General features: G+C 38.0%; 1 protein-coding gene across 1 annotated transcript; it reads left to right on the top strand.

Annotated features, from left to right (window-relative positions):
- The first annotated feature begins 419 nt into the window (after positions 1-419).
- LOC131168390 (7-deoxyloganetic acid glucosyltransferase-like) lies at positions 420-11161 on the top strand. Its single transcript, XM_058127765.1, has 2 exons — positions 420-981; positions 9991-11161. The coding sequence occupies exons 1-2, from the start codon at positions 483-485 to the stop codon at positions 10935-10937; spliced, it is 1446 nt and encodes a 481-aa protein (XP_057983748.1). The 5' UTR covers positions 420-482; the 3' UTR covers positions 10938-11161.
- Positions 11162-12128: the final 967 nt, after the last annotated feature.

Below are 12128 nucleotides of genomic sequence, written 5' to 3'. Positions count from 1 at the left end.
TTTCCATGCTCTGTGCATGGGGGTGAAGGAGACTTGGTTGGGGTGTTGTCACGTCAAGAAAACTAACTTTTAGAAAGTTGATTTTCAATCGCTTTGTAGTTTTTTTTTCTTTTTTCGTGCTGTTAGTGCACCCCGTATTTCGTGCACTGACTAGCGCGTTGCCAATCGACTATTGCCTCGCCTGTTAGTGCGTTTTAATTTTTTTTTTTTTTTTACCTGAATCAACTTTATTGAGTACAATTTTGTATTTTTTTTTTTTGGGACAATTGTATATATTTGTGTGTTTTTATTTATTTATTAATTCCCTAAAAAACCTCAATAGACATGTGTATGTCTGTATATCACCAATGCTCAATGAGCTTCCACTTATCTTGGTTGACCATGTTTATTGATTTTGCTTTGGCGGCAAAAGTTTGCTTCTCCTATATATAAGAGGCTCGTATTAGGCCAAATATCTGCGATTCCCAAATCCTCGAGTATAGATGGACCACCCGCCCACCCCTCACGTGCTGATCACGCCCTTCCCTCTCCAGGGCCATGTTAAACCCATGCTGAGCCTAGCTCTGCTCCTCTCCGGCGCCGGCGTCCGAGTCACCTTCCTCAACTCCGATCACAACCACGCTCTCCTCGATGTCGACGCCCTCCGCCGCCACTTTCCCGGGCTGCGATTCGCGTCCATCCCGGACGGCCTTCCGCCGGAGCACCCGCGAACCGCTGCCCTCGTTTCCAGCGACCTATTTTTCACCACCGACACAACCAAGCCTATTTTCCGGGAGTATTTCATTTCCCTGTGTGGAGAATCGGGGCAATGGCTGCCCCCCACCTGCATCATAGCCGATGGGGTTTCGATGTCTCTGGTCGCTGATGTTGCCGAGGAATTTGAGATCCCGATCATTGCTTTCCCAACCTATAATGCTTGCTCCGCCTGGGTTTTATTCCATATTCCCAAACTCATCCAGGAAGGAGAAATCCCTTTTCAAGGTTAGTGTTTCCAACTCTTTATCCTCTTCATTTGAGAAAAATAATCAATTTCCGGAAGAAAGACTTAGAAACGACGGTCCGACCGCTTATGATTTAGAATATTCAGATCACAAAATGTTTAGTTAGTCTTTCCAAAATCAACATTTCTCTGCCAATAAACTCATGCGGAGTAATCAAGCAATTCCTAATTAATTACAAAAATAATTATTGGAGTCGTTCAGAGCAATTAGATTATAAAACAACAACTAACACATTCTGGGAGAATTTGAACTTTAAAACTATTTATCCAACTACAACAACCACAAAATCAAGCCTTAATTGACCTCGTTGGCTATATGAATCATTTTTCACTATAATCAAATTTTTTTTTGATAGATTCAAGATATTAAATTTCTTCACACAAATTATTTATCTCACAAAATAAAAAATTTATTAATTTTTAAAGTTAAAATATATCAAAATTTGCAAAGGGAGAATTGAATTTTATGTTATAAATATTTAGAAATTTAAAAGTATATCAAAACTTTCAAAGTCGAGGGGAGTTGTGGTCAACGATCACCCGAATGCAATCTATGCAATTTAATCTTCTTGTTGCCTACTGCTGTTGTTATTCATTAAACAAATATGAGTATTTATGACATATGGAGAGCATTGTTGTTAGGCATTGCAAAGAATTTTTACTCTACTAAACAAATTATTTAGTGCCATTGTTATTAATATTAATGTTCATAATTATTATTTTTCATGTCTAGAGAGAGAGAGAGAGAGAGATTTGATTACTTCGCAGGATGCCCTAGTGAAAGAAAGGATTTATATCATAGAGATTTGATGAGTTTTACGTGCCAACTACCTAATTCAACCATTTTCCTTTACCCAAGTTTGGATTCGACTATGTGTGGAAAGAATTGACAATATGCATCACATGAATAGTTGTGCTTAATAATCTTACTTAACTCTCAAACTATTAATTAATTTTTGTTTTTATGTACTTTAAGTTTGTTTTGGTTTTAGAAAAAGGACTTCTTAGAAAAGGAGAGGAAAATTGGAAATTTTTGCTAGCGATGGTTCATGATCTTGTTTTCTTTTCTAGGTTTCTTTGTGAACAAAGATTAGTCATGGATGCTAGATGGGTGTGAGAGTGTTTTTCTTCAATTATATTGAGATTGGAGTAGCTCATTTGTTATAGGAAGTACGAAAGGATACAATATTGAGTGGCAATTAAATCATATCAGAAGGGTAACTTTCTGGATGTGGTTCTACGTTTTGAATGGCAAGGGATATTCAATCTTTTTCTGTGGATGTTTGCATGGGGAGAGTTGGCAAAGGTACATGCAAGTGTTACAGGAGATTGTGTGATTGGAGAAGATGAACGAGCCACAAGCAAAGGTTATGCCTCAATCTTTAGGGATTCATGATAGCTGGAGCTAGAAGGAGGTAACCTTTGGTAGTTTTGAGGCAATGAAAGGTAAGTGGGGATCCAAGAACTATGGAGGATTCCAACTCAATTGGTGCATGTTGGAGTGGTGGCGGCAGTTGGAGGTTTTGGGGAAGCTAGGGTTTGTGAGGGAAAAAGGAAGGGGGGGGGGGGGGGTTGGGGTGGCAGCAGAGTGTGGAGAGAATTCGTAGTGGGTCGGGCTAGGGATTCTTAGCATTATTGTACACTTGGCCTAGTTATTAGGAAATAAACATGTTAGGCATTTATGTGGGCAAGCACATTATCCCTATTAGCCAAGTTGGTTGTTCCTATTGTGCTTTTGAGCTCATATTAAGGGCCTCAAGGATGGGTGATGGTCAAAATTGGAACCTAGGGGCTATTAAGGGAGATATGACCCATTTGCAAGCAATAGATGACAATATATTTGATTGGCCCAATATTAAGATTTCTAAAACACAAGGGAATTCATGTGGTCTGAATGGGCTGCCTTAGTGTTGGAGAATGGTAGATTAGATGCTTTTTCTTCACATATGCATGGGAGATTGGATGCTTCTTCTTTGCAGGCATAGAGGGGTTTGGATGCTTCATCTTTGCAAGTGTCAAGGAGATATATTGCATCACCATGGCAGGCCCATGTCGTTGTCCAGCAGAATTTGGGGGTCTAACATGCTAGTGGAGAGGGAAAACATACGAGTACATCTTAAGCCCAACAAATATCATAGCAGAATGGCAGTGTGGATGAGTCTCATGTAGTGGAGGGTTTGGAAAGGATGGGTACAACTCTGGTTTCAGCCAAAGCAGGTGGAGGAGAAATAGATTCGAGGCACGTCTTCTCTTGTGAGAGATGTTAGTGCAAGAGATGTTATTTGTAGGGCTTGCAAGGGACTTCTTGGTGAAGTCAGTGAGTATGACGTATTTCTCGATTAATTGATTGCCAAAGGTATCACTAAATGAGAGAGCTGTATGAGAAGCTTGAACATGCTATGCGGTAGACTTCTTTGTTTTGAGAAAGTTTGGAGGTCCAACTATGTACGTTTTTAGTGAGGTGGGATCTAGGCTTGGTGTGATGTTTGGACAGTGCATCCTTCTGGTATATAAGAAAGATAGGTTCAAGTTAGGTGATCCAATAGCAAACAGGGTGGCGATTGGTGGAGACATGGCTTTAGGTGTTAAAGCCACGGGTTAGCGTATTCAGGTAGATGAAGAGAAGTAGGTGCAAGAAAGCTGCAGTAGTTGCAATGAGCATGTTGTGCAGGTAGAGTTAGAAACTTAGGGCAGCAGTGTAGGGAGTTCTAACTCAGAAGACTTGAAGTATCACAAGATAAACTGGAGCAGAAAGGAGATTGTGATGCAAGTGGAGTTTCGGACATGGGGTAGAGATGACGTTAGTCATGATGTAGAGAGTTCAAGTTTGGGAGACTAGAGGGATCAAAATGGGCTCAAAGGCACCATTAGGTCACTGCCTAGGTATAATATGATGTCTTATGCAACCATTACTACCAAAAAGTATCCTACTACCTTTTAGGAGGCAAAACATGACCAGGAGAAGGGTAGATGGACAAGTAACATGGTGGAGGAGATGGAGGTACTGTATGAAAATCAAACAAGGGGGGTTGGAGGAGCTCCCAGAGGAGGAGAGGGAGATATACTGCGAGTGAGCAAGTATTCTGTTGTTTTATATGAGTGACATGTTGGATTACTAGGAAGGTTCCGACTGAGGTAAATTAGTCCGGGATTGTTGAGAAATGATGTTGACATGAAGGTGTTGGGTGCTACCAAGAATATTCTTGGGTTGGAGATTCGTAAGAGTAAAGTCACAAGGAGATCAGGATTATCTCAGGGTGACTTTGTAGTCATAGTTGCGGGGAGATTGGTGTTATCTTAGGGTAGCCATATGGAAAAAACTACATGGAGGTTGTTGTTATCTCGGGTTGGATTTGGGGATTAGGTATTGGAGAAATTTAGCATGGTTTGTTAAATCTGTCACCGGTACACCATTGGTGAATCTAAGTAAACAGTCTACCGCTTAGTACTCAATGATGAACGGTGATGTTTGGGTCGTGTCAAAGGTTTCCTATGCCAGTGCAGTTGGCTACTTCAACAAGCAACAAAGTGGTCCATTAGTCGTGAGGTTAGCAGATGGAGACTACACAGGAGACTTGGATAACAGGAGGCTTGCAATAGGGTATGTGGGAAGACCAAATTGTTGGAAGTCCACGAAACAGTCTTGAGGTGCTCTAGTTATAACTGGATCGGAGTTCTTGGCAGTGGCTGAGGCTATCAAGGTGGTTTTATGGTTTCAAGGATCGTTCAAGGAGTTGGGTGTTTAGTTAGATGGAGTTCCTATTACCATGGTCAAGCTCTAGCGTGACTTTGACTTGGTTTACGTCTCTAGGTCTTAAACGCTAGGCGGGTCCCAATCTACGGTCCTAGGTGGAGTAGCAGATATGCTTTCAGTTGTTTTTCTCTTAGATGGTGAATATTTGCCAAAGTTGAAATTTTTGGAGATGTGGCTCATATTTGGGTGGATACAATTACCTGGAAAGCATAGTGGTGCAAAGAACAAATGGAGACACTTGCAGGAGGAAACCGTCACCGATTTAGCTCGACAATTTGGCATTAGCAAGGAAACTGTCGACGGTTACACTGAAACCATCGATGGTTATAGAAGCTGTCTGCAAGCGAATTACTCTTTGTCTTAAACTGTCAACGGTTTGGCTAAAACCGTCGACGGTTTTGTTTGGCGCAAATATGGAAATTTGAATCAGAGATCAGTATACTAGGGGGATTTGGGAGATTTTCCTCCAGGATTTTATGTAGGGCCTTTTGTGCACGTAGGGTTGATATATATATATATATATATATATATATATATATATATATATATATACATATTTATGTAACCCTAACTGTAAGGTTGAACAATCTTATAGTGAAAATCGGTTGTTGCTCCCGTGGACGTATGCACATTGCTGAACCACATAAATCTTGTGTCTTTTGTCTATTGTTTTTCAATTATTGTGTGTGTAATTGTGATTCGTGCTTGCTTGATCTGTATATTCATCATTGATTGTTTTGCATCAATTTTTCTTGATTGGTTTGAGTTGTGTGTGATTTCGTTGTGTGTTCAACTCTGACGATTGGTGTCACAACGTCGATTGTCCCAACACCAACCCTTTTCAAAATAAGGGAATATCAGGATTCACAACCTTGTTGTTTGGGGTCTTGCGCGATGATGCTTCACTGGATGACCAAAAAGAGGAGTTTTTCTTTCTTCTCTTTTGTTTAGTTAAGACACGCACAGCCATGACTATTCTTATTATGAGTGTCAATAGGGGTGCAAGTTGACTGATCTCCCTTAGAATAGTCAGTCAATCACCTTTTCTAAGCACAAATGTTCTCCCGAACCTTGTTATCAATTTTGTAAGCCTCTTAGGGTTTTTTCCTTTATTTTTTCTTAAGAAAATAATAAAGGTGAGAAAAAAATAAAGGTGACTATTCTTATAATGGGTGTCGATAGGGGTGCAAGTTGATTGATCTCCCTTAGAATAGTCAGTCAATCACCTTTTCTAAGCACAGATTTACTCCTTAACCTTGTTATCAATGTTGTAAGCCTCTTAGGGTTTTTTCCTTTATTTTTTATTAAGAAAATAATAAAGGTGACAACTCTGCTTTTTCAATCTTCTATATCTTATTAAAGTCTTTATCCATCCTTTTTTACTTTCTTGTTTGGGGAAATCTCCACGCAACGCTTCATTCATCGGCACACCCCAGGACTAGAATCCAATGTCGACAATAGCCAACGAATAGGTCATCTTTGTAAACAGGCTTATCCCTTCTAGTTCCTTATATTTGTACCAGTTACCACTCCTTTGTATGATTTTCAGAATCCAAAGTCACTGCTGATTGTAATGAAAATATTTTTTTCTAGTCTGAATGAAAGAGAGAAGAAATTAGAGGCATAGAGGAGTTCATGAAAATGACCAAAGTCTAAAGATCAAGCATATGAAAGATAGGAAAGGAAGATTAAAGGCAAAAGATGACATATAGTCTTTCATCAACTTAAAAATGCAAAGGATTTCAAGTATGTATTTATTTGATCAAGCCAAAAAGGAGGTTCAAGACGATAAAAAACATCATCAAAAAAGAAAGATCTACACTAAAAAAAGCTATGTATAGTGAAAATAATTCTTTGGAGGAGTTTGATATAACAAAAGAGTCTAAGTCCTAAAACTTTGTTCTCAAAATGATGTAATGACCTTTTGACAATCAATAAAACTCAAATTTTCACCTCAATGTGTCTTCAATTTCATTATGCATTCTTTTTATTTATAAGAGATAGCCTTTGAAAATTAAAAAAAAAAAAAAAAAGGGAAAAAAGAAGAATAAAAACGTGATGATTGTCAAAAGAAGGATTTTACAAGTGCCATTCATATAATATCTAAACTACAGATGTACTTAATCCCTGAAAATAGGGTACATTGGCAACCTATCGAATAAAATGATGGGTTTGGTCCAAATAGTCACATGGTTGAGGTTTCTAGTGAAAATTTGATGCTTGTCAATGGACCATAGAAATCAAAGCTTAATTCATTCAAAGACTTAGAATATGGGATGGATGTTTTAACTCGATTAAAATTGAGGTAGCTAATGCTTTTTGAAATTCTAACGACTCTAATTAGGGCAACTTAAAGGAATGAATGGTCATTTTGAAGAAGGCATTTTATCATACTTGCACATCTTATTCATTTCATGAGGAATAGAGAAGGTATTGTTGGAACAATCAACAATTTGAAATTCCAAGCTCATATTGTCCAAGCTCACACTGTTTACAATGTATTTAGCAAGGTTGTAATACCGAAAACTCAAATGCAAAGACGTCTTAGAGAAGTATATAAGAAGAATGTGGAGACATGAGTTAGTTTTGATGGTTATGAAAATTTCATATAGCTGCTTGGTCAAAATAATGATTAAGTTATAAAGGAGCAATCAATACATTCCTTTTGTTGGACTTTGGTAAAAAATGACATATTTATCTTTTCTTAACATTTTAATTCAAAAATATTAGAAAATGAGGGGCAACTATTTATAGTCATTTTTTTTTACCAAACAAAATTCAACTCAAATGAAGAAACAAAAAACCAAAGAAAATAAAATGAGATAAAATTGCACCACGTGTCGATCGAACCCTTAGGGCGATTGGTTGACCTTCCCTCCAAAGCCATCTGTTGTCCAAAATATAAAGGCGGTCGATCGGCTTGTGACAATTAAAATTTTTGAGTTATATTCACATGATTGGTTGGAGGTTTTGGACCATCCACATGTCCTATTAATGTCATATGTCAACCATTGATATAGATGATTAATGGGTGATAGTTATTTTTGAATTTGAAATTTAAAATTCTAATTTAAAAATTATTTTCCCTCCCTCCTTTGAAGGTGTCTATAAAAGAACATTTTGGGGGAGACTTTAGGGCAGATTTAGGAGAGGGTAAAGTAAGAATTTTAAAGAAGAACTTGTGTGTTTCAAGAGGATCTTCATTTGTAGGAGAGAAAGAAGAAATTACATTTCTCTTCTCTTGAAGAAGACTTTGGGGTAGTCATTCGAAGCGAGGGATCTTCCACTTGATTTATAGAGGGTTCTATTTCCAAAATGTCACACCAAAACTTTTACTTCATTTCATTTCCATACATTGCATTGATTTTGGCATGTTAAGGCATATCTATATTCCCTTAAATATTATGATTTATACTTCCTCATTTCTCTACTTTCCTATATTGAAAATGCATGTGAGGGATCATAGGACATGTTTCTTTCATGCTTGCACAAAAAAAAAAAAAACATGATAGAATGTCAAAATCATGCATGTGCATTGAAGTCGTTCTTTTGACAGCTGACTCGACCATACTAGGCGGTTGACGGAACTCTATTCCTTTTTTTTTTTTTTACAAATGTAGTCGTTGGCTACAGGTGGTCAATCGGCCCTTGCATGGGATTGACCGCCAAATCCCAATAATGCTTCTTTTGCATTTTCTTGATTTTTTTAGTAATTCCAAGTATGTTAATGTCTCTACACATGGTAAATCACTTGGGATTAATGTTAGATCCTTTCCCTTTTTTTTTTTTTTCCCATTGTTTTTCTACAAAAAACAAAGAACTTTTTTCATAAACAATTGAGGAATTTGCATAAGCTTTCCAAAAAACATCAATGTTTTAGTAAAGTTGTTCTAATCGTTTAGGGTTATACATTAATGAAGTAGCGTTTGGGTGTTCTCCAGTTTTTCATCTCAAAGATATTGTTTTTGCAAAAGTTTTAATTTTACTTGGGATTTGTGATTCTCCTTCAAAAAGTCTACACTTTTCAACGGTTTTCATGGTTTTCCTTCAAAACTAACTAAGTTTGTCTTTTATGAAATATATCCTTTTAATGGATCATTCATGATCAAGTAGGTTAAAATACCCGTTTTCTCAAAGTTAAAATCGAGATTTCAAGTTGGGTATCATGGTTTCTCTCTTGAAGAAACCAAAATCACGCAGATTCATGTTTTTTGTTTTTTTTATAGTTGACTTGATTCCTTTTTTAAGGATATGTAGGCAATCTACTTTATAAATTCCGTCATTACAAACTAAAAACTCCAATCTTCTCATATTTCTCACTATTGATATGCAAGTGTATGTTTGGTGTACTATTTTTTTTTAAAAAATTTTTTATTTGATTTTAAAGTAATAAGATTTATATAAATCTTATGAATGCATTTTCAAGAGTTGGTTTCTTTTATAAATCATTTTATATGTGCGCATGCGCGCGCACACACAACCATTCTATGGAATTGATGTTTTAAGGTGTTAACCCTTTAAATTCTTAAAAATGGTGATTTAAATGTAACTTTTGCTATTTACAATTAATGCTTTCAAACTTAATCTCTATAATTTTTTTTTATTTTATTTCATTTTGTCTTTTCAAAACAGAAATAAAGTGGTGACTATTTTTAAAATTGTTTACCATCTTGGGGATGAATGAATGACAAACTAAGGGGATCCTATGGGAATTCTAATAGTTTGCCAATGAGTATGATAGCTAATGAAAACACCATTATACAATTTCACAAAAATTATTATAGTTATCCCAAAAACAAAAAAGAAAAAATTAATTAATTTTCTCAAAATTTCACTCAAAACTTTTATTAATTTAGTCAAAAACTCTATTCATAAAAAGATTAATATATATGTTGAAAAATAGGAACTTTAATTATAGCTAATGAAAACACCATTATACAATTTCACAAAAATTATTATGTCTAAAGCATTATATTATTTTCTTTTTCTATTTAATTTTCCGGAAAGTAAAAAAGTAGCACCCAAATTTTTATTTTTTTCATTATTTATGAAGAAAACTTTAAAAAATAATGATTGAAAATTTCATATGCATATATTTAAAAATTTAAAATAATATATATATATTTTTGCAGAAATTAAAATTACTAACGTAGAATTGTTTTTTTCCCAACTCAACATCACTATCTCCCGGTCTGCATCAATATTGATCTCACTAACAAACCCGGATCACCTGTAGGAGACGACGACGACCTGGATCGACCCGTCACTTCCATTCCCGGACTGGAAACCCTTCTTCGACGGCGAGACCTACCCAACATCTGCAGATTCAAAGACATCCAAGATCCAATCCTCCAATTCTTCATCTCCCAAGCCGCCGCCGTGGCCACTCGATCCTCCGCCCTCATCCTCAACACCTTCGACGACGCCGAACACTCCGTCATTTCTCGCCTCCGCTCCTTCTTCACCAAGATCTACACCGTCGGTCCTCTCCGTACCCTCTCGAAGTCACTCATTGGGTCCCCAGAATGTCTCCCCGATGGGAGTCTCCAGAAGCAAGACCGCCGTTGCATCGAATGGCTCAACTCCCAGGCTCCCAAATCCGTCATATACATCAGCTTTGGGAGCATCGTAGTCCTGAATCGAACGCAGCTGCTGGAAATTTGGCACGGGTTGGTCAACAGCGGAAAGCCCTATCTTTGGGCTCTCCGGCGGGACGCCGTCATCGGAGAAGAAGCGGCGGACCAGGAACAGATTCCGTCGGAGCTCGAGGAAGGGGTCAGAGGAAGGGGGTGCGTTGTGGGCTGGGCCCCACAGGAGGAGGTGCTGGCCCATTGGGCCTTGGGGGGTTTTCTGACTCACAGCGGGTGGAACTCGACGTTGGAGAGCATGGTGGCCGGAGTGCCTATGATTTGCTGGCCGCAGCTGGTGGACCAGCAGGTGAGTAGCAGGTGGGTGAGCGATGTGTGGCGGATCGGGCTGGACATGAAGGATAGGTGTGATAGATCAACGGTTGAGAAGATGGTGAGGGACCTTTTGGAAGGCAAGCGAGAGGAGATCATGGATTCAACGGATGAGATTGCGCGAAAGGCCCGTGCTTGTTGCGAGGAGGGTGGGTCCTCCTTCCGTGGCTTTCAGAAGCTGATCGAGGACATCCGCGTGATGCATCTGGCCGGAAAGAGTTGAGCGGTCTTGTTCATATGCTAGCAGACTGATTTATAAAATATTTAAATAAAACTAGAAACGCATGAGCCATGGGGGTGGGAATCAAATCCATGACCCACACGCATGCCATTGTGAATCATCACATTCTCTCCCCTTATGCAACGAAGTGGACACCCATTTTTGTGGTTTTCCATTTTCACACAAACAAGGGAACTTGTTTCTTTTAAGACATGTGTTTTTACCTCTGTTTTTGCATCTAGGGAAATGCAAATGGAAAATCGAAAATGACGATAATACCAAACACACCCTCTATGGTTTGCGTAAAAATCTTAGTCAGTATAAATACTACAGAACTGAGGAGGCCATGCTTCAAGAAAAAATTGAAAATCGTAAATAGAACTTGTACAAATCTTATGGGGAAGGGGTAGCGATCGCTCATGACTTGACCAAAGACTAAACACTACTATCAAGATAACTGCGAAAAAATGAGCTAATTATAGCCCAAATGGTGAAAGAAGGAGCCATAGCTTAAAGGGATAAGGGGAGAAAGGGTACCCGTTCCCAAATTTAGATATTTCCAAACATTGGATCAGTTTTTGAAAAATAAATTAATTGAGCATCTGAAATGCAAAAGATATAAGGAAACGAGAAAGACCGACGATCCAAATTACTGCAATCACCACCAAGTTCTTGGGTCATTCTCCCTAACAATGCTTCGTCTTTAAAGACCTTGTTCGAAGCTTCTTAGAGATAGAAAAAATAGACATTGAACTTGATGATATAGTTGAGGCTAATCATGCACCATTGCCATGGGGGTAATGAGTACAACCTATTCATGCCCTTTAATTGATGGACCAACACAAAAGTTTGCATCAACAACATAAGTGAAGCTCATCCAATTTGGCATACTTAAATCTATTATAGTTGAATGCCCACTAAAAAAATTAAGAAAAGGGATGGACTTTGGTGAGATGATACAACAAGGAAGCCATATCTTGCTCAATTGAGGCCTACTTTGCTCAAAAGGCAAACAAGATAAGAGCCCCACATTCTCACTCAAAGATAGCAAAGAGGAAAGAAGACAATATCTGAGAATATTAAAATCAAAGATGATGTTTTTCGGCAAGAACCTTGAGAGCTGTCCTACAACATTAGAAGAGGATTTTCCACGAAGGTTCTTCTAGAAGAATCAAGCTATTAACACATCTTGGT

Source organism: Malania oleifera, chromosome 11 (assembly GCF_029873635.1).
Source record: "Malania oleifera isolate guangnan ecotype guangnan chromosome 11, ASM2987363v1, whole genome shotgun sequence".
Lineage (NCBI taxonomy): Eukaryota > Viridiplantae > Streptophyta > Magnoliopsida > Santalales > Ximeniaceae > Malania > Malania oleifera.
Note: the sequence above shows the minus strand (reverse complement) of the source record. Positions and strands in the feature narration are given on the sequence as shown.